This window comes from Scatophagus argus, chromosome 18 (genome assembly GCF_020382885.2).
Source record: "Scatophagus argus isolate fScaArg1 chromosome 18, fScaArg1.pri, whole genome shotgun sequence".
Lineage (NCBI taxonomy): Eukaryota > Metazoa > Chordata > Actinopteri > Scatophagidae > Scatophagus > Scatophagus argus.
In genome coordinates, this window is record NC_058510.1 from 7,087,830 (window position 1) to 7,109,621 (window position 21,792).

Sequence of the window (21,792 nt, forward strand, 5' to 3'; positions counted from 1 at the left end):
CCACCAGAGGCTCTTTTAAAGGCTCGGTAGTGTCAGTTTTGTGAGGCCTATGCGTGACATATTATCATCATTATCGTATTAAAACAACAGATGACCATAAGTCTTTTTTTGTTGTTGTTGTTTTGTTTTGTCTCTCTCTCTCTCTCTCTCTCTCTCTCTCTCTCTCTCTCTCTCTCTCTCATGCTGGTAGTGTGGGTACAGTCAGAGGGGAGAGAACAAGGCAGGAAGCGGCGTGGGCAGCCTCCCTGTGTCACCGCCTGCGTCAGCCCAGACGCCAGGAGGGAGTTTTCCACTGACGAAAAAGGCTGCGCTTCTCGGCAGTCTGCTACAGACAAGGGAAGCGCTTCAGCTGGTACGGAGCCCCGTGTGCGGCGGACAGACACAGACAATAAGCACCGAGGAGCTGTCTATATGCGGGGATAAGCGCTGTATTTTTTCACTCGTGCCATTTGGATTACTCGCACTGGTGTCCCATCGGCTGTTTTACCCGACGATATTTTGTCACTAATGGTGATCGGACACTCGAATTGGTGGTGAGTAGAAACAGAATGGAGAGTTCGCTGTTGGGGTTATTGAACACCGTAGGCTTTCTGTTGTTTTTTTTGTTTTATTTTTTTCTGATGTGTTAAACCTCAGCGGAGGAGGGAAGCCAAATAGTTTGAATGTTCTTTCTTTCGTGTCTGGGTCATTTAAATGCCCTGTTGTGTGGCTGGCTGTTACAGGTGAATCTTTGTGGTGTGTTGGATGTTTTTTTCCCCTAAAAACAAACAAACAAGCAAAAAAACACACTTTACTTTCGTTTAACTTGACGCTTTATTGTCAATATTCTCATGTTTGGCTGCGTGTTTGGAGTGAGTTTTAACTGCGGACTGGGTTTTCCCACACAGCTGACCATAATTTCATAATTGCCGATGAATAAAACTGTATCGATTTAGGCGAGATTCCAACAATCTCACTCATTCGTGTATTGATTTATATATTGATCACTGATTATTGTGGGTTTGGAGGAACTTCGCAGCTCGCACAGTGTTGTGCTTGGCTTTATAGTGTGGATTCGTTTGTCTGAACTGTTGATGTGGTCTGCTTTGTGTATTCTGCCCGTGCGGAGTTGTTCTTGTTCACCTCGGCGGTGCTGGTGCGCCTCTTGTAGCACGAGCGACTCCTGAAGGCACTACATGTGAGCACACACACACACGCACGCACACACACAGCTGACAGGGGCTGCTGTCATTAGAATTAACATTAATCATGAGGAATGATCGGGTCAACAGGGAGGGAGGTGGAGGCAGAGAGAGAGACAGAGAGACAGAGCTGCCCCGGCCCCGCGACGTGACCACACTTTGATGATTGATTGATTTCTGATCGGTGATTCATTTTTCAGCCCGTGCAGATCGTAGTCGAGCCAGCTGTGGATGCGGAATGTTGAGCGCCTTCATTGTTACATCAAATTTTCCCATAACCGCACGTCCACATTCACCTTGTCATAATCAGTAATTGTGACGCATAAATGTTTATATTTATTTCCAGGAAGCCGTACGTGTGCGCATGCTTGTTCGTGTATTTGATCACCTTACCAGAAGAAGTCGAATTTTTATTTTATTTTATTTTATTTTATTTTCCTTGAGAAATGACACCACAGTCCGAGGCTCGTATTTTACAGAGGCAGGCTCTGGCTGCTGTTGATAAAGCGACTGAATGAATTTAATCGTCTCTAGCGCGACCTCACCCGGATCATTTTTGGAATCATGTTTTCTGGAATTGGGCAACAGAGAGCTGAATGATCCTTTGTTTACAGAGAGGCAATGTAGCACTTGATGCTGTCCATTGCATGTGGTATTCTTTTCCCAGGAACGAGCAGGGCTGCTGCATGACTCTTTATCTCCCTTTACATATCATCATTTTCCATTTTAGCTCACATTTTACACCCTCACGCGTCTGCCCTTTCTTTGAAAACTAACTCAAATGACATGAAAGCAACAAAAGTTCTGTGCAGGACCCTGTGGAATTTCACAAATGATGAACAGCATCCATACACCTCCTTCATATCCATCCTGTACTTAGCTAACCTTGTGGTGCCTGCAGTGGTCTTACACAGCATAGATAAACTGGATGGCCACTTCCTGTGCACTGCAGTGTGTGTTTCACAACCTCAGGAAGCTCTCCCTCTCTCTCACACACACACACACACACACACACTTTCAGTATGTGTCTCCCCAGCTGGGAGAGGCAGCAGCAGCAGCAGCATTGCTGGGTTCAGACAAGGTTGTCTGTGCCTGCTTCATTTTGGTCACGCAGGATGGCCCCCACGCTTTTGTGCCTGGAGACAAGAGATGGGGTGAGGGGAGGGTGTGTGTGTGTGTGTGTGTGTGTGTGCGTGTGTGTGAGTGTGAGAGTAAGAGAGAGCACAGAGTCTGCTGATGGTCTCCCACACAGCAGTCGAAAGCTCCCATCTGCTTTGTCCTCTCCCAGCATTCCATACTGCAAGTGTCCCAGACTGGAGCATGACCCCTGAACCCACAACTACCTCCTCCCTTCCTCCACACACACACACACACACACACAAAGCTGCATGTTTGCAGCTAGTAGAGTGTTATGCAAAGGAATTCTTTCCTTGCGTTTCTCAACTCTGCTTTTTTTACACACTGCAGTTTCTGATACATGCAAATCTGTCAGAGGAAAAAAAGAAAGTCACAGCTGCATTTTTGGCCTCTTTTTATCTCTCTTTCTGCACAGCAAGACTTTCCCCAGGAATTGGATTTGAAATCAGTTTTTCAACCCTTTTTTTGGTGTGTGTGTGTGTAAATCAGGAGGACTACACAGCCTGGCTCTTGCATGCATCACCTGACCATTCAGGTTTGGCCTACATAACAGATTAATGACAGCTGAGTGTATGTTAGGTCCACGTGCAGGTTAATACCCTGTCAGGTGTGGCTTGGGAAGGTAACTCAGTCAGCTGCCTTATGGGAGGAGGACTTTCCAGTGGTGAGCAGTAGAAAACACATCTGGGTTAGATAGAGCCTGTGTTCTTCTCCCACTATTACAGCCAGAGTGGTGCTGCCAGAATGGAATTCCTGTGGCTTGGAGACATGACATTATTTATTTGTTTTGTACAATCCTCCCTGCTTCTTCCCACTACCTCTCTTTTTTTTTGCAGTCAGTGTGCGCATGGGTTGAGGCAGAGGAACAGAATGTTTCTGTGGCACAGTCACAGCGAGCTTTGGGCTTCGGTGAGAACAACAGGCTCTTAGAGGAGAAGACGGGAGCTCTCCCTGCATTGTTCCAGCAGGTGGAGCGCTTCTGAGTAACAGCTGAGTTGAAGAAATGAGCCAGTGTTTCCCCAGCTGTGCAGGAGCTGGAATCCAGCCCCGCTGTCACCTTGACGGCTCTGATCAATTACCTCCGTGTTCTCAGCGACAGAGCTGGAAGTGAGAGGTGCAATACCTTAAAGGCTGGAGGGGGACGACCGGCTCAGACACGCTCGCACACACGCAGGAAGACTCCCAGGCTCGTCTTTATCACATTTTATGAGCACTCAACTCAGTCAGTCAGTCATTCAGACACTGCGCAGGGTTGTCAGCGTGCCATGTAAATGTTCTCGGCAGGCCAAGTTTAGTGCGACTTGCCGCTCCCACCCACACTGTTATCAGCTTCAAAGAGGCTGAACAGGCAGTGCAAGGGGGCAAAGTCAACTGTGACTTGTTCTATTAGGCAGCAGGGCAGATGGGGGCAGTTTAAACAGTTTAAAGAGACCACTGGGTCTCTACATATGCAGGGATGCATATGATTTTTTTCTTTTAGATTATTAGGGCATACAAAGCCTCTTTCTCCTTTTTTTTTAATTTAAATGCCCTTTATCAACTCCTCTGTGTTGGCACTGGGAAACTATAAAGATAGGTATTGTTCCACCCTAAAATCCTCTTTTTTTATTATCTAAAGGTAGAGCAATGTTATAAGCTTATTTGATATTGAAAGTTCTTAGTTAGTGATTGATTAACCCTAGACTTTTTAACACATTGAACTTCCTCCCTGTTTGAATAATTTAAGACTCCCTAATAAGAACTTGAGTAGCTGCAGATAAAATAGAAATGAATTTGGATACTGAAGGCATATTAACAGCCTGTAGCCACGTGTATCAAGATAATTTCATTCAACTGACATAGTTATGCATCTGACTTGAGCTGTGTAGTGCTTCTGGTGACAAATCTCCTCGCCTGAGATTTGTCTTCCAACTCTGTGACAACTGGCTGGGGAGCACCTCAGCGGATGCGTCCTTTATCTGCCTGCCTGTGTGCGGTTGATGGAATGACAGTGATGCATAATTTAGTGCGCGTTGAAAACATGCTGTGCTCCCTCTCTGGCTCGGCTGTCCGATCACATCCATTCTCCATTTAGAGCAGACGTTCACAGGCGCTGCTTTCTTGAGGAGCTGGCTCTGAATTTCCCTCTTTTATCTTTGTTCTTTTTTCCCCTCCCTCCACCCTTTCACAAATGAGTCATTGCACGATTGTTGTCTTTTTACCCCCAGTGCCTTGTTTCATCCACTCTCCCTGCTCTCTTGGCCTTGTTCTGTGGGTGCAGCGGCTGAGCAGGCTGAGAAGCTCCAGATTGACTACAAGCCGTGCTCTTGCCAGGATTAACCTCTCGCCATTGTTTCTGCCCATTGAACAGGATTAACAAATCAATGTGTCAGGTAGACTGCAGTCAAGAGACAATGACCCAGTTCTGACACCACTGCCCCCCCACCCCCACCCCCTCACCCCTCTTCCTCTCCTCCCCCTTCTGCCTCACTGCAGCTTTTAATTAAAAAGACTTTGCTTAGCTGGCGCTACACACTCCCTTGAGGATGCCTCACAGCTCTGTTTTCATTTTTTTATGGGGAAAAGGCAAAGAAGGGTGGAGGGGCGATGGCAAAAATGTAAGGTGAACCCATGTGTGCTCCTCTTTTCTCAGACAGAGATGTGTGTGTGGTGGTGTGATGTTTCAAACTCACTTGTTGTCAGTCAGCGAATACATAAGCAACAGATGCTGCACCCAGGTGTTTCTAAATTGTTTCAATGCAAATCCCATGACATGATGATATTAGTTGTGAAAGGCATTTGGAGATTGTTCTCTGTTCGAGTAAGTTAATAGGTGGGAAATAAGTGGGTGCTTTTCTCATTGGCGCAGAAATGTAAAATGCCCTTAAGAACTGAGGTGGTCACAGTCTAAAGGAAGGCTTTTTGTTTGTTGCAGAGACAATATGAGCCACGTTTGACCTATTGCAAGGTGATTCATTCATCATATATGCACCGGGGACAACAATATCTGACTGCAGCAATAACAATAACCCTGTGTACAGCTGCAAAGCTGCCCCCACTGCCTATACAAAGGTGTCAGCCTCTTGCCCTTGACTCAGATGTCTCTTTTATCCTTGTCAGAGGGGAAGACTGCTTTTGCATAATTGCTCTCCGTTGCATTCTGAAAATGACCCCCCACCTTACATACCTGGTCTTTTTTTTTTTTTTTTTTTGTTTTGTTCTTTGAGTGCTGACCCTTGCATAACATGCAGCAGGACATGCATGGAGTTCAAAATGCTCTAAAGCCATTGGAGGATCTCTGGACAGGATGTGTCATGTCTTTGACACATTTAGTTGTCCTCTAAGGATGATGGATTATCCTGTTGGCAAGAGCGCTTGGTGTCTACGCATCTGAGCCGTGTTTGTTCTAATAATTGACATGCTAGGGATAGACACTTAAACTAATTTAAAGGTTCCTACTCTGTAATTATCAAACATTTCAACATCAAGAAACAGACAAAAAAAAAACAGTGCAAAAATGGCCTTTGACCGCTCCTTATAAACATTCTTATACAATTATAGGTATTACCAAGTAAATATTTGAACAAACTAAAAATAACCAAAGATTGAAATGCATCTACAGCAGCTGTAAGTGATTTGGCTGCAATTCTGAAGACGGTAAACAATTTGATGTGAAATGATCTCTTTACGTGTAAAGTGAAACCTTTCCCATTCCACACTGTTGAAGGGAGTGTCTGTACTGGAGCTGAGCCCAGTCGTGTCTCTCCTCTCCCCTCTCACTTCCTTCCTCCACCCCTCCGACCCTCCTTGTTTAAGTAAGCAGGAACTCAGCCCACGGACTGTGATGATAACCTGTCTTGTCTAGCAGTCGCCATCACCTCCTCGAAAGTTGTGAAAAAGATTGTCTGTTGTTTGTCAGAGCTATGTGACACGTTTATGTCTCATAACCATAAAACACAGCAGCAGTAAACCTTCCTTCTCAACATGTTCATTTTTCATGTCATGTGGTTTCTGTTCCTTTTTTTTTTCCTGATACAAACTGAGCAGACAGGAGTTTGATTTGTTTGAGATATGGAAGTATTTCTTCATTGACTAAAACAAGATTTAAAGATAGCAACTAAGTTTGTACATGGAGTTTTTACAGATATCAGGCAATGTTTGTGCAGAGCAAAGGGTAAATGGCATTCCTTCTTCTCATGAACTGGTGATCACCTTTTTCTCTCTCATTAGCTCTGAAAGAGTACATGCAGGAGTTGCATAACAAAACATCTCAACTGTGCATAGCCGTGCATATTTACTAGCACCGTGTGAGCACATTAAAACAGGACAAGTGGTGAACTGCTCTGGCCTTGGCCTGTATATTTGGTAGTGAAAGCGGCCTAAAGGGAATGATTGAAATTAAATGTCCATGGTTAGATGATTTGGTCATCTCTATGCTCGGCCCCTCTCTCTAATCAATGCATTTTTCTGAGCTGATGGGATTTGGAAGAGGGTGAAGGGTCCAGTAATTGTTGACTTATGCAAATAGCCCTGATTGATTACTTCCTGTGCTGTGGCTTATTTCCACTCTGTGTGGAGTGCAGCATGAGACTGGGATGCACACGCTCTCACATGGCTGAGCACTGGACTTGCTTGTACCAATAACATTATGAAAAGGGTTGTGTGTACAATAGCTGCATGCAACACATGGATAATGTTGATTTAGTGGTTCTGGTTGTGTTATATCACCAGTTGCTTTACATTCAGTGAGGCAAAACTTGAATCCTCACTGATCAAAGCTGTTAAAATAAGTATGAATGATTTGCTCTCTCTGTTCTTCTCTGCAGATAGTTCACATTAACGCCATGAGTGGGCTTCTCAAGAGGAAGTTTGAGGAGGTGGATGAGGACCCATGCTACTCCTCACCCTCCTCCCTCTCCTCTGCCTGCTCAGGCTGGGACTCAGAGGGGGAGAGCTGCTACTCGGACACCCTGGATTCCACTCCCAGCAACCCCAGCTCCCCAGCAACAAATTTCAACAGTGAGTATCTTCTTCCAGCAACAATAAATCATAGAAAGAGTCGTTGGTACTTGCTTTTAAATGTGTTCTCTTGCCTTGTCTTTACTGCTCTGTGGAGGCTCTGATAATAACCCCATAAAAGTGGGGGTGAGTTAAGAAATTTAGACAGCTGGCAAATGTTAAAACAGTTGGCAGAATTTTTTTCACACTTCTGCAATGAATGCACCTTTTGATTTCATGCCCTGAAGTTGCAAAATGGCTAATCGCATTATGCAGTGGCTGCTCTCTGTGGCTCTGTATCCACCTTCTTGCAGAGCCTTGCAGACAGAGTCTCACCTTTCCTTCAGAGATATAGATATATATGAGCGGCTTCAGGGTGTTTCTGTCTGGACTTGGGTGCAACTGCTGGCCTTTCGGGGACTGGTTTGGTTGGAGAGCGATTGTAGGGGAGAAGGGCAAACAGTTGTGAGGTTTCCAGGATGGTGGGGCATGGAGCCAGGAAGAGATGCATTGGCAGGTTGCCAAGGCTTGGGAACACACAGAGCCTTGTCTGAAGCCCGGGCATGCACCCAGCACAGGTGCTGAAAGAGGCTGGGTTAAGGCATACAGAAGGGGGGGGAGCTTGGCCAATCAAGAATAGAAGACTTGCAGACACATCAAGACGAGCAGATTGTGCAGATCATTATAAATCCGGTGTTTGTGTTGGACAGCAAAGTTGACTGTCATTGTGATGTGTAGGAGGAAGAACAGTCAGCAAAACTATCCCATTTAGAGGCAGGAAAGAAGGTACCATTTGTCTGCTGTGGGTGTCATAAGCCTGACTGGATTTGATGGATGTGAAGCTGAAACTGGCAGCTTCTTTCATCTGTGTTACCCCTCGCAGCAGATTAGACAACATAGTAAGGCTATTGTCTGCACCTGCATTGAGCTAAAAGGTTGCTTCTCTTCCGCTGAATTTCAATTATAACACCAAGCACACAGATTTTCCTGTTTGACTCATGTGACTTGTGGGCAGTTGTTCAGGGTGTGTCCCAGGAAAGTTCCATGGCTGAGGCGGGAAAAAAGTGGGATTCTACAAGGAATTCCCCACCACACAACAAAGGTAATGCTCAACACATGTGGAGTGTTGGCATCCTTTTCTGTTCGCACAACCACAAAAAAAAAAAACAAACAAAAAAAAAACATTGGCTCTGGTGGCTTAAGCGGAGGAAAAAGTTCCTTGTCTCTAAGCGAGGCTCAAAAGTCGTGTTGAATATTCCAACATGTGGTTCCACTTTGATTGCCATATGTTTTTAGTCTATTTGTCTGGGTATAGGAAGATAGCTGGTTGCTGTGGGCCCTGAATGTCTTTAACAGAGAAAGGACCTTTGACTCCTGTCAGTAACTGGGCCATTTATGAGGATTGTCAGCTAGCAGAGAGACCAGGGTGGGTGTTTTTTATTTCTGTCCTGAGAGCTCCACACCTCCACCCTCCACCTCTTCCAGAAGCCCCAAGCATTTACTCATTAGCATTACTCTTTGTTAGCCTGGCAGTTCTGCTTCCTTCACTGTGTTGGCCACCAAGGGGAAAATCCTGGGCTGGGTGATAGTTTTGTATTTATTTATTTGTTTGTTTGTTTTTGGCATAGTAGGACAAGAAACGCAGCTAAAGATTCTTGTTAGTTTAGATTACACTTCACAGGATGTAAATGTGAGCAGTGCCTTTTAATTGGGTACATGATAAGGCTTGGTTGAGGACTAGGGCAATGAATCAAAGTGGTGTCCTTTTACAGTCTGTCCAGCAGGATTTGCACACATCTCAAGAGAAGAGGTGGGGCATTATGCCATCTAGCGGCACATAAAAGGAACTGAGGCAGTTCAACAGAATGCTCATGTTTAAAACACTTATCTCCTTGAGTAAGTTAATTCTAAGTTGACTCTTTCTTCATCCACAGCAACATCCATCCTTAAGAAGTCAAAGAGAGCACGGCGGGGCAATGTGACGTTCGACCAGGTGACAGTGTTCTTCTTCCCTCGGTGCCAGGGATTCACCAGTGTTCCCAGTCGAGGAGGGTGCACTCTGGGCATGATGCAGCGCCACAGCGTGCTCCGCACGTATACACTCGCTGAGTTTGCTGTGGAGCAGCGGCTCCTTCGCCGGGAAAAACTCTTCAACAGACTCAGGGAGGAGAAGCTGGAGGCTCTCAAACTGAAGGTAAGCAAACTTGTTTTGGATAGTTTGTGAAAATGCTGATGCAGAAACTCAACAATTCAACAATTACACATTTGATGTGTCTTGTTCTCTCCAGCTGACTAAGAATGGAACCCAAGAGAGCGAAGAAGCGGAGCAACTAACGGTGGACGACATCCCTGAGCAGGACATTGACCTCAGTGGAGCCAACTTGGAGGAGGGCTCTTTCCTCCAGCCTTACCCACCAAAACGTCGTTACGCCTTGCTGAAAGCAGCCGGTGTGAAGAAGATCGACAAGGAGGAGAAGAGGCAGTTGCATGAACTGCGGATCTCCAGGGAGAACTGTGGTTGCGACTGCCAGGGTTTCTGTGAGCCTGAGACATGCAGCTGCAGCCTGGCTGGCATCAAATGTCAGGTAAGAGCTGAAATGAGGTTCAACAATATGGGCTCTAGACCACAATGCAATCTTACGTGTATTTTACAAATAATTAAACAACTTCCTTGCACTTCTCACAGATGGATCATTCCTCTTTCCCATGTGGCTGTACCAAGGATGGCTGTGGAAACACTGAGGGTCGCATTGAGTTCAACTCCACCAGGGTACAGACACATTACATCCACACTATCATGAAGCTGGAGTTGGAGAAGAGGCTGGAGGAGCAGTCTAGCACAGAGGAGGAGGAGGAAGAGAACAGAACAGGGGCCACATCCTTGCCGGCAGTGCCCTCCTTCCCCTTTAGCTCTGAACTGTTGGCAACTGGAGAGAACAGTTGCAGCAGCGATATGACAGACTCAGACTCTTCAGGTCAGAGTGAGGACTCTGAGGCAAGCGAGAGCCCTTGCGAGCGTCGTACCCAGCTGGATGTTGATGAGAAAGGCCTGAGCCGCATTCTCAGTTTCCACGAAACAGAGAATTGCTCAAGAAGTAGCCAGGAAGGTGGGGTCCCCAAGGGCATGTGCTGCCAAGATCAACGGCAAGAACAACAGCAGCCATCTACGGAGGCTTTTAGTAGCTTTAGCATGGTGGACTTTTCTGACGAGAATGACAATATAGACGCTGCACTGTTGGATTCTGCAGACGATCACACAGACAATCGAGCTACAGCCATCTCAGAACTTTTGGATGAGAACGCCAACCAGGGAAATGCCCTATTCCATAGCAGTAGTGTGCCACGCACACCCTCCCCCACATTCGATCATTCTGCAAGCTATAACATGGACCTGAGCCTCTCCTCAGAGTCAGATCTGGAGTTCTTTGACGGTTTCCCCTGCTTGGAGCCCAGTTCGCTCTACAACTCCCTCAAGGAGTACGAACACATGGACAACTTTTTTCAGTTTCAGCTGCCTACTTACCCGAGCCTCCCTCCGGCGAGTGACCCAGGGACCTGCCTCCTAGAGTCATTGATTGGCCTTTCAGAATCCGTCCCAGAACCTCCTGCCACTTTTACAGACAATCAGCTGTTGGAGGAAGCCATGAAATTGTCTGTGATGGAGTCTGTGAAAGTTTGACAAAAAGTGAATATGTGTGGACAGTGCAAGAAAAAAGAGGGGTTTGGGAGGGGACTGAACATGCACATAAGAAGTCATTGATTTAGGAGGAAGCTGTGATTTCCCTCTTGCCTAAAAAAAAAAAATATTCAAATTCCAGACTTGCCTTCAAAATGTTAGGAAAGCAGTTTGGGATTATTGCTGTGTGAGACGGCAGCTAGTGTTAAAAGTGAAAAGATACAAAACAGAGATCAATTTGACCAGGCCAATAGAAACCAATGACGGCTCTCAATTCCTAAGAAAGCTCTTTTAACCAAACCAAGATCACCAACCATGCGCTAAACAGGAATCAATCTTAACCAGGGCCGGGTTGGGTATCTCAACACAGCTGAATGTGCACCTCAGGGACTTTTTTCTAGCTTTCTAGCTTTTGGAGGCAATGTATGGTGACCATTGCTGTGATGGCCTTTATATGAAACCTGAGTCAAATCACAATACAGTCTTGTTCATGTCCTTCCCTTTGGGTTCTATACCCAAAGGACTTGAGTAGTTAGGGTCCTCCCTGTGTTGAATCCTAAAGCTAGTGGACTCTTTCTCCTCAAGGTCTCTCCCAAGGGTCTCATATGGTACAAAAAAAAATCCCTCTAAAAGCTCCTCGATCAGCACTTTATCTGTGAAAAAAATAGTTATGTATGAATAGGCATTGTTTTGGTAGTATGGGGTCGATTCAGCAGTTCAACGCTAAATTATGGAGTTTGTTATTTATGAGCCGGGTAACGAGAAATAATGCTCATACCATTAAAAGCTGTATTGTCTTTATTACTTTTGTTTTAAATTATTTCCTTTTCGATTTTTATTTATTTCAGATAAAGCCTACTTTCACTCAATAAGCACTGTGGTTTGATATTTTCACCTGAAAGTGCAATCTTTCTTCCTAATTTCCATATCACATTTAGGCGTTGTTATGGGAAATGGGACCACAAGTCCAGCAGAAAGTATTTAATATCTATTCTCTTATACATTTAACTTTTTTTTTTTTGGTAACTTATTATGTCATCATTTCATTAGTTATTTAATTTAAGACATTTTGGCAATAAAATGGGGTGTTGTGAAGTTTACTGGATGTGCCTGCTTATCAGGGGAGCCATGCCTGCCGATGGTGTGTGCACAGTGCTTCCATTTAAGCTTTGGGACTGAAAACTGTGGAATCTCCCTAATCACTGAAACTAAATTATGGGTCCATTGTATCGCTGCCTATAATGTAACCATAGAAAATTACACTAATATTTTGTAACTAATTTATGTAGGTTGAAAAAAAGAATTCTAATCACTGACAAATTGAATATTTTATTAAGAAAGCAAAATGGGTAATTTTCAATCTGGGACAAACTTTGTAATATATGAATTATAGAGAAATGTATACTTATGGAGGATATTGATCTCTAACATTCTGAAGTATTTTTCATAGGCAGTCTTATGGTTTGATAGTTTAGCAAAATGCCACTAAATCTAAGTAAATTACAAAGATCAATTTGATTGTATTCTGAATTTTTTGGAAGTCTGTGACTTGGGTTACACTATGATATAAATTACACATGTAAAGGGTTTTTGTGGATAAAAACTGCATATATTATACAATTTTTATCGCGCACATGAACCCTGAAAATTGAAGAGTTGCCTCTTTAATTACAGAACAAGACCTTTCAAAGGTGATTCTGCTGTCACCTGAGTGAACAGTTGAGGACACTAGAGAGTTGATGTACATATCTCACCCTTTCTACAGCTGTTTCAACAGCCTTTCTGGACCCTTTAGAAATTATGCATGCAGGTCCTGTTTGTTAAAACTTGTTCTGATTAATTGTATACTTTGAAAAGTGCTGAGTGCACATCGGAAATGTATTATTCGCTTTTCGCCTTTTTGATTACTTTGAAATCCATCTGATATATGATCTTTTGCCATGAAAGAGGGCACTGATTTTTGCAAACAAACATTCATTTCTCTTGTATAAAACATCAATTCTCATGAAGAAATGGCAACAGTGAGTGTTTATCAATGTAATGTATTACAGTACAGCTTTTTAAATTTGATTTTCAAAGAACGTGTCTTACTTTTTTGCCTTTTTTTGTTGTACATATTTCTGCTTGAATGGTCCTGCAGAGCAAACAAAGCTGCTTTATTTTTTACATATTCACACTTTAACCTGCTGTTCAAAAACAGTTTGTCTCATCTTAGCCATTTTGACAGCCTGTCCCTCCAAATAATAATAAAAAAACATTTTTTAATTGCTCGACTCTGCTGTTTGTCATTTGCTGATTTGTTAAATTTTATGCTACATAATAAACCTTTGTGAAGTTTAGATTCAGAGGCAGAGGGTAAGCATATGTGCCCACACAGCTGCTTGTCTGATTTATCTTATGCATATTTTATGTAGTCTTGGTCTACTAGATGTAATTCAATAGATTCATGTTTTAACCTACTAAAATCTTTATATTTTCTATATTGTTAAAGACAGTTCCCATACACATTCACTGCACTGACATTCTTTTAGGGTTTTTTGGGGAAACCACTGGAATTTATCTGTGGTTTCTGGTTTCCATGGCTAAGAGAAAAACACTTCATGTGATGTCGTGCTGTAGTCTCCTGACTACCACCACAAACATATGGCCAGAATTCCCAGACTGGCCGGTAACTACATAAAGCTCACATTTGGCCACTATTTTGAAAATGTGGTTCTTGTTAAGTCTTTGGGTAAATGTAATTCAGACATCAAAAGAGTTTACCTCGATGCCACATTGCCACTTAAGCCTTTTTTTTTGTCTAATAAAAGTCCAGTCCCTTTGGTCTTTGGTTTGAAACATCCATCAAACAATCCCAAGGAATGTTCTATCCACTGGGGAGCTGCAGCTTGGGAGGTCAGAGGATCAGGGTTGTCACCGTTCCTACTTGGTATTCACTCTATGGCCCTTTAACTGTGATCCCATTATCAGGCTGATTGTAAGCTTCACCACAAAATGCATCCAATAGACAATACATTTCTGAGACTGTGAGAAAGTACAAGCGTGCCAAGAATCACATCAAAGCCTGCCAGGAGTCAGAGTAGCATTCAGTTTAAACTTGAACCACTATCGCCACCCTTTGGCTGAATGCAGTACTGAAAACTAATATTTGCTGTGTGTAATACACAAAAGATTCAGATGCATATTCATTTTATTTCACTGGTTCCATGACAATTTGGACAAAACACTTTTCCATGTATGGATTTTACACAACCTGAAAAAAAAAACATACAAAGAAATAAAAGTCAAGCAACTGAAATATGTAGGCAAAATATGGTGAAATGTTCAGAATCACACCATAAAGCTAGAAAGGGGGCTTACGGAAAGGATCCAGTCAAGGAAGGAAGATACTCTGGTGAAGACGGTAGGCTTATACGCTTGGTTGCAAAAGCCAGATGGACCGTAACTGACAACACCATGGACTCTCCAGACTCCATCAGTGAAACAGTTCAGGGGACCCCCAGAGTCACCCTGGGACAGGTAGAACAGACAAAGAAGAGAGGGCCCAGTTTAATGACAAGTGGGACACTAACGCTTACTCTTTATACAGCTTTTGCTGAGTCAGAGATCTGCTGGCTAAACAAAGATAAATTCCTAATATAGCTGGCACTGTTGTCAGGTTTATCATCTTTGATAAGTAAACAAGTCACTGACAGTAGGAAAGGAGACCCAAAATATTCATAGTGGAGCAAAACCAGAGTTTTGCCTTTGATGTTGGAGAGTGCAAACACAAATGTTGGTCTCGGTTGAGGTAAACTGATTTCAGGACAAAACTGCCTTGTTTAGGCAGATGCACATTTGATTTTTGTACCTGGCAGCCTGATATGATTCCATCCCCTCCAGCACACACCATAGTTTTCAGAGCAATGCTGCCCCACCAGTTAGGCTGGGAGCAGACTGAATGTTCCACCACAGGGATGGCAGCCTCCTGTAGGTTGGCGGGGACGCTCCCCATGTCTGTGAAAAGAGGCAAAGTGAAGGCAAAGTGATTTTGTTTTTATTAGACATACATAAATGATGTGCATGAGAAATAAGAGGAAATATGTTTGCAACAGGTGTCTTCTCACAGTCCATAAGTCCCCAGCCGGTGATGTAACAGGTGAAGCCATGAGGCAACATCTGTCCAGGGGCGGGAAGGTTGGCAATAGACACAAAGCCGTTGTCATACACAGGATTAGCCAGTTTCAAGACGGCAATGTCATTTCTTATAGACAAAAAAAACGTGGTTAATAAAATGTAATAAAATTGTGTTTTTGAATAGCTTGTTTTTGTTTTCTTATTTAAATTAAAGAAAAAGGTCCAACTTGCTGCTACTTTACCCATTGGCAAGGTCACCAGTCCAGCCAGGATGAATGATAATCCTTTCCACATGGATAAACTGCTCACTGCCGTCATACTCATACAGGTTATACTCACCCACTACCACACGGTACTTGCTAGCATCCATGCTGACAAGGACGTGAGAAACAAAAAGACAGTATGCTTACTCATCAGTTTACCTGCTTGACCCAGCATTCTATTTGACATTAAAAGAGACATCGACATAAAATGTATAAAATGTGTGAGAAAGCCAACCTGAGGATACAGTGAGCTGCAGTCATAACATGGAAAGCATCAATGATGCTGCCGCCACAGATGTGGTAGTATAAGCCATCATTGTATGAATCCTGCTGGAGAGAAACCTAAGAGAAAATATAGACAGGAGCTCAGTTTATAATGTATTTGCTCAGTTAGAAATAAGAAAATCTAAAAAAATAAAAATAAAAAACCAACTCTGAACCACTGGTATCTTGGACAAAATGACATCAAATGTTGAATATAATTTTACTCATACAAATGTCACTATATTCATTTAGATTAAGTTATATTTGCACTGGCACATTTTCAGCAGAGCACTACAAGTTTAGAGAATTGTGGTGTTGTGGTGAGAACTATCATTTTTTTACCTGCCATGTCCAGAAGTTGAGTGCAGCATCGTAGCCTCCTACAACCCTCTCATTGTGCACAACATGGCTGAGTGGTGCTTCAGCACAAATCAACCCTTTGGTGCACAAATGAACATGAACAGAGAGCACAGTTGTGGCATTGTCTCGATGTCTGCAAAGTCCCTACCAGCACTGAAAAAGTCTGTGGGTCACTGTGTTTCTATACATTTTTTCATACAACTTACCAATGCAGGCAAGGAAAACCACGAGCGAGAACATGTTGGAGCACTGAGGAACATGGGCAGTTTAACTATTTATATCAGCTGCTTTACATCAGTGTGAGACTGGAACACCTTCAGAAAGTATGAGGCAGCAACTTACCTGCTAACGTCAGCAGTCTATGCGGATCGAATGAATACCGTATGCCGTGTCATACAGATAAACAGAAAAACCCATCTAAAAAGGGTTAGATTTCTTTGTGGGTAGTCATAAAATGCATAAATCCTTATAAAAAGCCTTTACATGTAGCTATATATTCATTGTTAAATAGCCATTGTATTTGCGTTATCCATTTAGGAAACCTGAAAAAGCTCATATTTCTTATCGCTGTGGGAAGAAAAGCAGGTGCACTCCAAGCAGGCAAAATCAACTATAAAATCTGTAAAGAGTGTTACCCAAGCACAAAATTTCCTACTGATAACTTATGTAACTGACGAATGACCATTGAAAAGAAACAAAATGTTCCACCGCCTGCTTTGAAAAAAGTTATTCGACTGCACACTGTGAAAAAAAGGATTTATATTTCAGTCGAAGATACAGACGTGTGATTATGTAGTACAAAATAAGTGCATATAAAAAGTCAAATTATGTACAGAAATATCTGGAAGTCTAATTTTATAAGAAGAAATAACTAGGTGGAAATATAATCTATTAAAATTAATCTGGTAGTTCTCTGCTTTAATGTTTTAATCCTCTATTTGAGACACTTTGGTGGCATCGTGACATAAAAAAGTGCAATTCAAAGTTAATTTAAATTAATTTAAGACAGATTGCTGTCTTTGTAATTCAGTGAGGTTTTCTCTGAGTAACTTGCCAAATCAGATTTCAAATGTGTAGCCAATGGCTGCTGATTCTGTAGCCTATTTCACTGTAGCCTTCTGTTTGCTATTAAATAAAACCTAAACTAAACTTAAAGGAAAGATAAATTAGGCTCAAATATAAATATAACACTAACAGTGGTGATTTAGTAAAACAAATGTTTGTTTTCCTCAGACAAGCTCTACAGGAAATCTAAAATCTGTTTCTACAACGTTTATTAGTATTAAACATCCAAATTTACCACGGGCGAAATAAATGTTTCGTGAATGAGACGAGCTTTTACAAGAGCGTTGTCCGTTGCCAGGCAACTGCGTGGAGCGCGTAGTCAAGGGTGGCTAATCGAGCACAGTTGGCTTGATATCACCACGGGAGTCAAGTTCAGCACGAGCTCGATTATTCTGCCATCTTTATTTATTAGCTTTGCCTAGCCCTGGAGCGCCTGCTGTCAACCTGCCTGGCTGCCTCAGCTGCCGGCGCTAGCTAGCTTGACGTAGCTATTTAGCTCTCAGTAATGACTTCTAACATTACTCTACCTCAGTGACATTTAGTCAGTGTTAATGATACGGAAGTGTTGAGGGCAATGGGGCTTCCGCAGAGCTCGTTTTTGTCGGACGGGGGAAGTAATTGTGGCTATCATGTACATGGGGTAAGTTACGTTGCAGCGTTGTGAAAGGTTGTATACACCGGTTCGACTCTACGGTTTTCTTTATAAACCAGGGGTTTCCTATTTTTAGCTCATTGCCGTGTTTATTATGTTATTCTCCAACTGGTGTTGCCGCGTTATCTATGAAGAAACACGGTAACTGCTGTGTTACCATGAGGTTATCCTTTAATTGTAGCAATTCGTAAAACCGTGGTCAGTTTTAATGGTGTCCTCCACCCATGATGAGGTGGCATTTGGCACACGTCCAAACTGTTTAGCTTTGCAAGAGACTGCAGTTGTTTGGTGCTCGCTGCAGAGACGTATCACAGTAAAGATAAATAGTAACGTTACATTTTAACATATTCAACGTCTGAGGAGCATCAGCCGTACGGCATTTCGAGTATCCCCAAATTCTTGCCAATGCAATATCATTAGTTGACGCTAGGTGGAGACTGTAACACTGAGCTCTTTGTTTTCTTTTTACGTTTCAGGTTCAAGAGGCCTCACCTGCTCTGAAGGCTGGTCTGGAGCCCTTTTTTGACTTCATTCTCTCAATAGGAAATACTAGACTTGTAAGTAGACATCTGTGATGGTTTGTCCACTCACCACATTTAAGAAATATTACCCAGCGAAAAACACTGATTCTTCCTCAATGATTAGCATTGAATGGGTGAGTGTTTTTGATGAAGAAATATTTTATTTGTGGTTATGTATTGGTCCGTATTTCTCCGTCTCTCCAGAATAAAGAAAGTGACTTGCTGAAAGACCTTCTTAAAGCCAATGTGGAGAAAGCCGTCAAACTTGAAGTGTACAACTCAAAAACCCAACGAGTGAGAGAACTGGAGGTGATACCCAGTAACATGTGGGGTGGTCAGGGTCTGCTGGGTGCTAGTGTTCGTTTCTGCAGCTTTGAAGGAGCCAGTGAGAATGTTTGGCATGTGCTGGTAGGTCAATTCTAATCTATTCTTTAACTTTTTTGTTTAACTTAAAAGTGGAGAACTCGTACTGGTCTAAATCAATTAATTGGAAGCTTTGAGGTAATTGCTGGCAAATTTCTTTCAGTGCTTAGTGAATTAAAAGTGGTTCAAAAGAGGAAAGCAAAGGAGTAGAAATTTAAATCTACTACTATTGTTGTGCCAAATTAACGAGGGGGTCCATACACATTTACACAAGTCATGTTTTTGGAGGATTGGTACCTCCAAATGGATAAACATTATGTGTCATTCTCATGCATAAACTCCCATGTAACAGCTTATTGATGAAGCATATTAGGAATCGAACCGGCAACCCTCCACTCACAAGCCGCTTCTCCAACCTCTAGCCACAGCTGCCCCTGTCATACAGACAGTGATTTTAAATAAAAATTTCTTCATAATCATCTCTTTTTAGGATGTGGAAGCCAGTTCTCCTGCAGCTTTGGCTGGCCTTATTGCTAACAATGACTTCATTGTGGGTGCTGACCAGGTGTTGCAAGATGTAAGCTTTCTTGCTTTTATTTATATCAAGAAAAATAAAATGTCATTAGCATCCATGAACATAATATGGTGCTAAATTAGTCTCTTTTTGTGTAACATTTGCAGTCAGAGGATTTCTTTTCTTTGATTGAAACCAATGAGGGGAAACCACTGAAGCTGCTGGTGTACAACACACAGACTGACCAGTGCAGGGAAGTAGTGGTGACTCCAAATGGAGCATGGGGAGGAGAGGGAAGGTAGGCGTGAAGCCTTCAAAGTGATTTTTTTTCTGGTAGCCTGCAGCCTTTTGTTTTCATGTCAGATGTATATGCACAGACACGATAAACTTTTAGTGTAATAACCTTATCTTGCTTGTCTTAAATTTTAGCCTAGGCTGTGGTATTGGCTATGGCTACTTGCACAGAATCCCAACTCGTCCAGCTCAGCCAAACACCCAGAACAAAAATGTTCTGCAATCCATGGTGGCTGGCAGCAATGAAGAACTGGCTATGAGTGACCACACTGAGGTATAGCTTATCGTGTGCTTCTTTTATTAGACGTTCTTTGGTAGAGACATTTGTTGATTTTTTATTTTCCCTTGTCTGACCGTCTCTCTCAGGTGCCTTCAGTGGCTGCATGTAGCCCGTCTGGTATCAGTGAAGTAGATTTCAATCAAATCAAAGGAGCTGTGGAAGACTTGTGTGTAACCTCGCCCACACAGCCAGCTGTAGACTTGGGTAACCAGATCCAGTTTTAAGAGGCACAAATTATTTTTCAGTATCTGACACACTCTGTGTTTTCACACAGATTAAAATGGACGTTTGTCCTTTGTGGATTGCAGATATTTCCAGCATACCTGAAGCGAAGACACCGGACTTGTCAGACATGGTTTCCACCAATGACATCAGTCAGAGCTCTGTGTTTGCTAATTATGGAGATGATTCTGGTCCTCAGTGTAGCATGGGTAAGTACCTCTACACTTTCCACAAGTGACTGAATTGTGCAGCAGAATAGAGCGATTGCATGTTGTCAATGTCACCCTGCTAGAAAAAGAATTTAAATCATCTATTGTTGTTACGCCTTGGACATCGCCGTTCATTGTTGTTGAAGTATTTTTCATTCTTCCCAGCTACAGCAATAGATATATGTGAGCCCTTCTGAAATCAGCATTCATGTTTTGCGAGTTTGAGTTTAAGTTTAAAGTCATAGAAGGTAAAGGAAATAAACTATTACACACAGAGGTTCAAAACAGTGTAAAGGCTCCTGAGATGACACTAACTACAGTTGTCTGTTTGTTTATTTTGACAGATAACCCATCTGTTGACCAAAGACCTTCATCTCCAGAGAGGGAAGAAGACCCAGACACCAAGGAGACTGAGCAGGGGTGTCTTGTTGACGCGATCGCTACTGCTTCTCCGAGCAGAGAGACTGCAGATGACCTTATAGGCCTCGAAGTCACCACAGAGAACCTGAGTGACTCGAGTATCCCAGAGGCACGAGATACCACTTCTGAGCCCTCAAGCCCAGTCAACATTATGGAGGAGAAGACGTCGGAGACTGCTGCACCCGACAGCTAAGCAGACTGCTTTACCAGAGTATAAGTAACCTGTTTCACTCTTAACTGAATTGCATTAGAGGAGATTTATAGCGCACTACGATACAGAGAGCTTCCCTTATGATCCTATGTTACATCACTGGAATTATTTTTTAATTTCTGAGAATTTTATTTACTCATATACAGGTGCCATTGCTGTATGCTGAATTGCACATGTCAAAAAGCTAATATGTTAGCTGGAAATTAGGTAATCTGAATGTATTGTATGTGATTTCGTCTTACTGTACGTCTCAACATCGAGCAGGTTGAAACTTTCATTGAGCCTCGGTTGCTGTTAAAAGTCGTCCAAGTTTGCACTAAAAAGCCAAAGGTGAATAACATTTTGTCGTGCTGCTCTAACCATTATTACCTGCTGAACTGTATGAAGAAACTGTTAGAAAAAGAAAGTCTGAGCTTGAGTTCACACAGATCCATCATGTGGTTTTATTTTTTTTAGATTTTGGAATTTGGGGTTGAGTTTTGAGACAAGTACATGTGTTAAAACAATCTCAGGCATTTACCATTCAAGCCTCTTTGCCTTATGTCTCATTTTAAATATACTCATTTCTTTTGTGTAGGTTTGATTTATGAGAACTGGTGTAAGCGGATGAGTCATGGCTGCTATGGCTCTCTGATTGTTTTCTCCTTTTTGTCTTTGTATAGATTTTAATTCTGTTATGTTTCAGGCTTTTATGGATGGACAAAAATATTCAAATATTTATAAAAAGAAGATGTTCAAGATAAACCCACAGCAGTCTAATTAATGTCTTTTTTTAAGTGTGTGAAGAATATGTGTAACTTCCTGCTTTCAGACAGCAGGTGTCAGCAAACACCTCATTACAGATTCAGACCAGAAAATCATTCTGTTTTCTGTCTATGCAGTTTCAAAACTGCTGTCAAATCAGGTCTGGCAGCATTAAGTGTTTCTGTACAAGGTTGCATCACAAATTATGAGATCTTTGTGTCTGGTCTTGGAGAACAGTAATTGCTTGTTTTAGCGAGGGGGAACCTCATAACACTGATGCCTCTCAGAGCCAGTGACATGTTACATTATTTGTACCATTCATT

General features: G+C 42.6%; 3 protein-coding genes across 4 annotated transcripts; 2 read left to right on the forward strand and 1 right to left on the reverse strand.

Moving 5' to 3' along the window:
* Positions 1-260: 260 nt before the first annotated feature.
* csrnp1b (cysteine-serine-rich nuclear protein 1b) lies at positions 261-13,244 on the forward strand. Of its 2 annotated transcripts, XM_046371174.1 has the most exons (5): positions 261-533; positions 7,124-7,316; positions 9,230-9,489; positions 9,584-9,880; positions 9,982-13,244. In XM_046371174.1, exons 2-5 carry the CDS (start codon positions 7,142-7,144, stop codon positions 10,972-10,974), a joined length of 1,725 nt encoding a protein of 574 aa, XP_046227130.1. In that variant the 5' UTR covers positions 261-533; positions 7,124-7,141; the 3' UTR covers positions 10,975-13,244. The 2 variants fall into 2 exon arrangements, with proteins under 2 accessions (XP_046227130.1, XP_046227131.1); XM_046371175.1 differs by lacking the exons at positions 261-533; positions 7,124-7,316 and adding an exon at positions 7,355-8,397.
* Positions 13,245-13,623: 379 nt separating this feature from the next.
* LOC124049481 (elastase-1-like) lies at positions 13,624-16,263 on the reverse strand. The gene is made up of 8 exons (XM_046371176.1): positions 16,181-16,263; positions 15,957-16,051; positions 15,586-15,692; positions 15,330-15,458; positions 15,078-15,214; positions 14,822-14,967; positions 14,332-14,481; positions 13,624-14,224 (listed from the first exon to the last, which is right to left on the reverse strand). Exons 1-8 carry the CDS (start codon positions 16,212-16,214, stop codon positions 14,216-14,218), a joined length of 807 nt encoding a protein of 268 aa, XP_046227132.1. The 5' UTR covers positions 16,215-16,263; the 3' UTR covers positions 13,624-14,215.
* A 1,069-nt stretch (positions 16,264-17,332) lies between these two features.
* Positions 17,333-21,473, forward strand: LOC124049876 (Golgi reassembly-stacking protein 1-like). Its single transcript, XM_046371973.1, has 9 exons — positions 17,333-17,679; positions 18,168-18,248; positions 18,417-18,620; positions 19,066-19,152; positions 19,257-19,387; positions 19,519-19,657; positions 19,750-19,867; positions 19,972-20,094; positions 20,439-21,473. Exons 1-9 carry the CDS (start codon positions 17,614-17,616, stop codon positions 20,705-20,707), a joined length of 1,218 nt encoding a protein of 405 aa, XP_046227929.1. The 5' UTR covers positions 17,333-17,613; the 3' UTR covers positions 20,708-21,473.
* Positions 21,474-21,792: the final 319 nt, after the last annotated feature.

Excerpts from the sequence above, each read along its gene's own strand:
- LOC124049876 (XM_046371973.1), top strand. The coding sequence starts at position 17,614 with ATGGGGCTTCCGCAGAGCTCGTTTTTGTCGGACGGGGGAAGTAATTGT. Across the intron at positions 17,680-18,167 it reads GTGGCTATCATGTACATGGG|GTTCAAGAGGCCTCACCTGC; the intron begins GTAAGTTACGTT and ends TTTACGTTTCAG. Across the intron at positions 20,095-20,438 it reads TGGTCCTCAGTGTAGCATGG|ATAACCCATCTGTTGACCAA; the intron begins GTAAGTACCTCT and ends TTATTTTGACAG.
- csrnp1b (XM_046371174.1), top strand. The coding sequence starts at position 7,142 with ATGAGTGGGCTTCTCAAGAGGAAGTTTGAGGAGGTGGATGAGGACCCA. Across the intron at positions 7,317-9,229 it reads CCCAGCAACAAATTTCAACA|CAACATCCATCCTTAAGAAG; the intron begins GTGAGTATCTTC and ends CTTCATCCACAG. Across the intron at positions 9,490-9,583 it reads TGGAGGCTCTCAAACTGAAG|CTGACTAAGAATGGAACCCA; the intron begins GTAAGCAAACTT and ends TGTTCTCTCCAG.
- LOC124049481 (XM_046371176.1), bottom strand. The coding sequence starts at position 16,214 with ATGTTCTCGCTCGTGGTTTTCCTTGCCTGCATTG. Across the intron at positions 16,052-16,180 it reads GGTTTTCCTTGCCTGCATTG|GGTTGATTTGTGCTGAAGCA; the intron begins GTAAGTTGTATG and ends TGTGCACCAAAG. Across the intron at positions 14,968-15,077 it reads CGGCTGGGGACTTATGGACT|ACATGGGGAGCGTCCCCGCC; the intron begins GTGAGAAGACAC and ends CTCTTTTCACAG.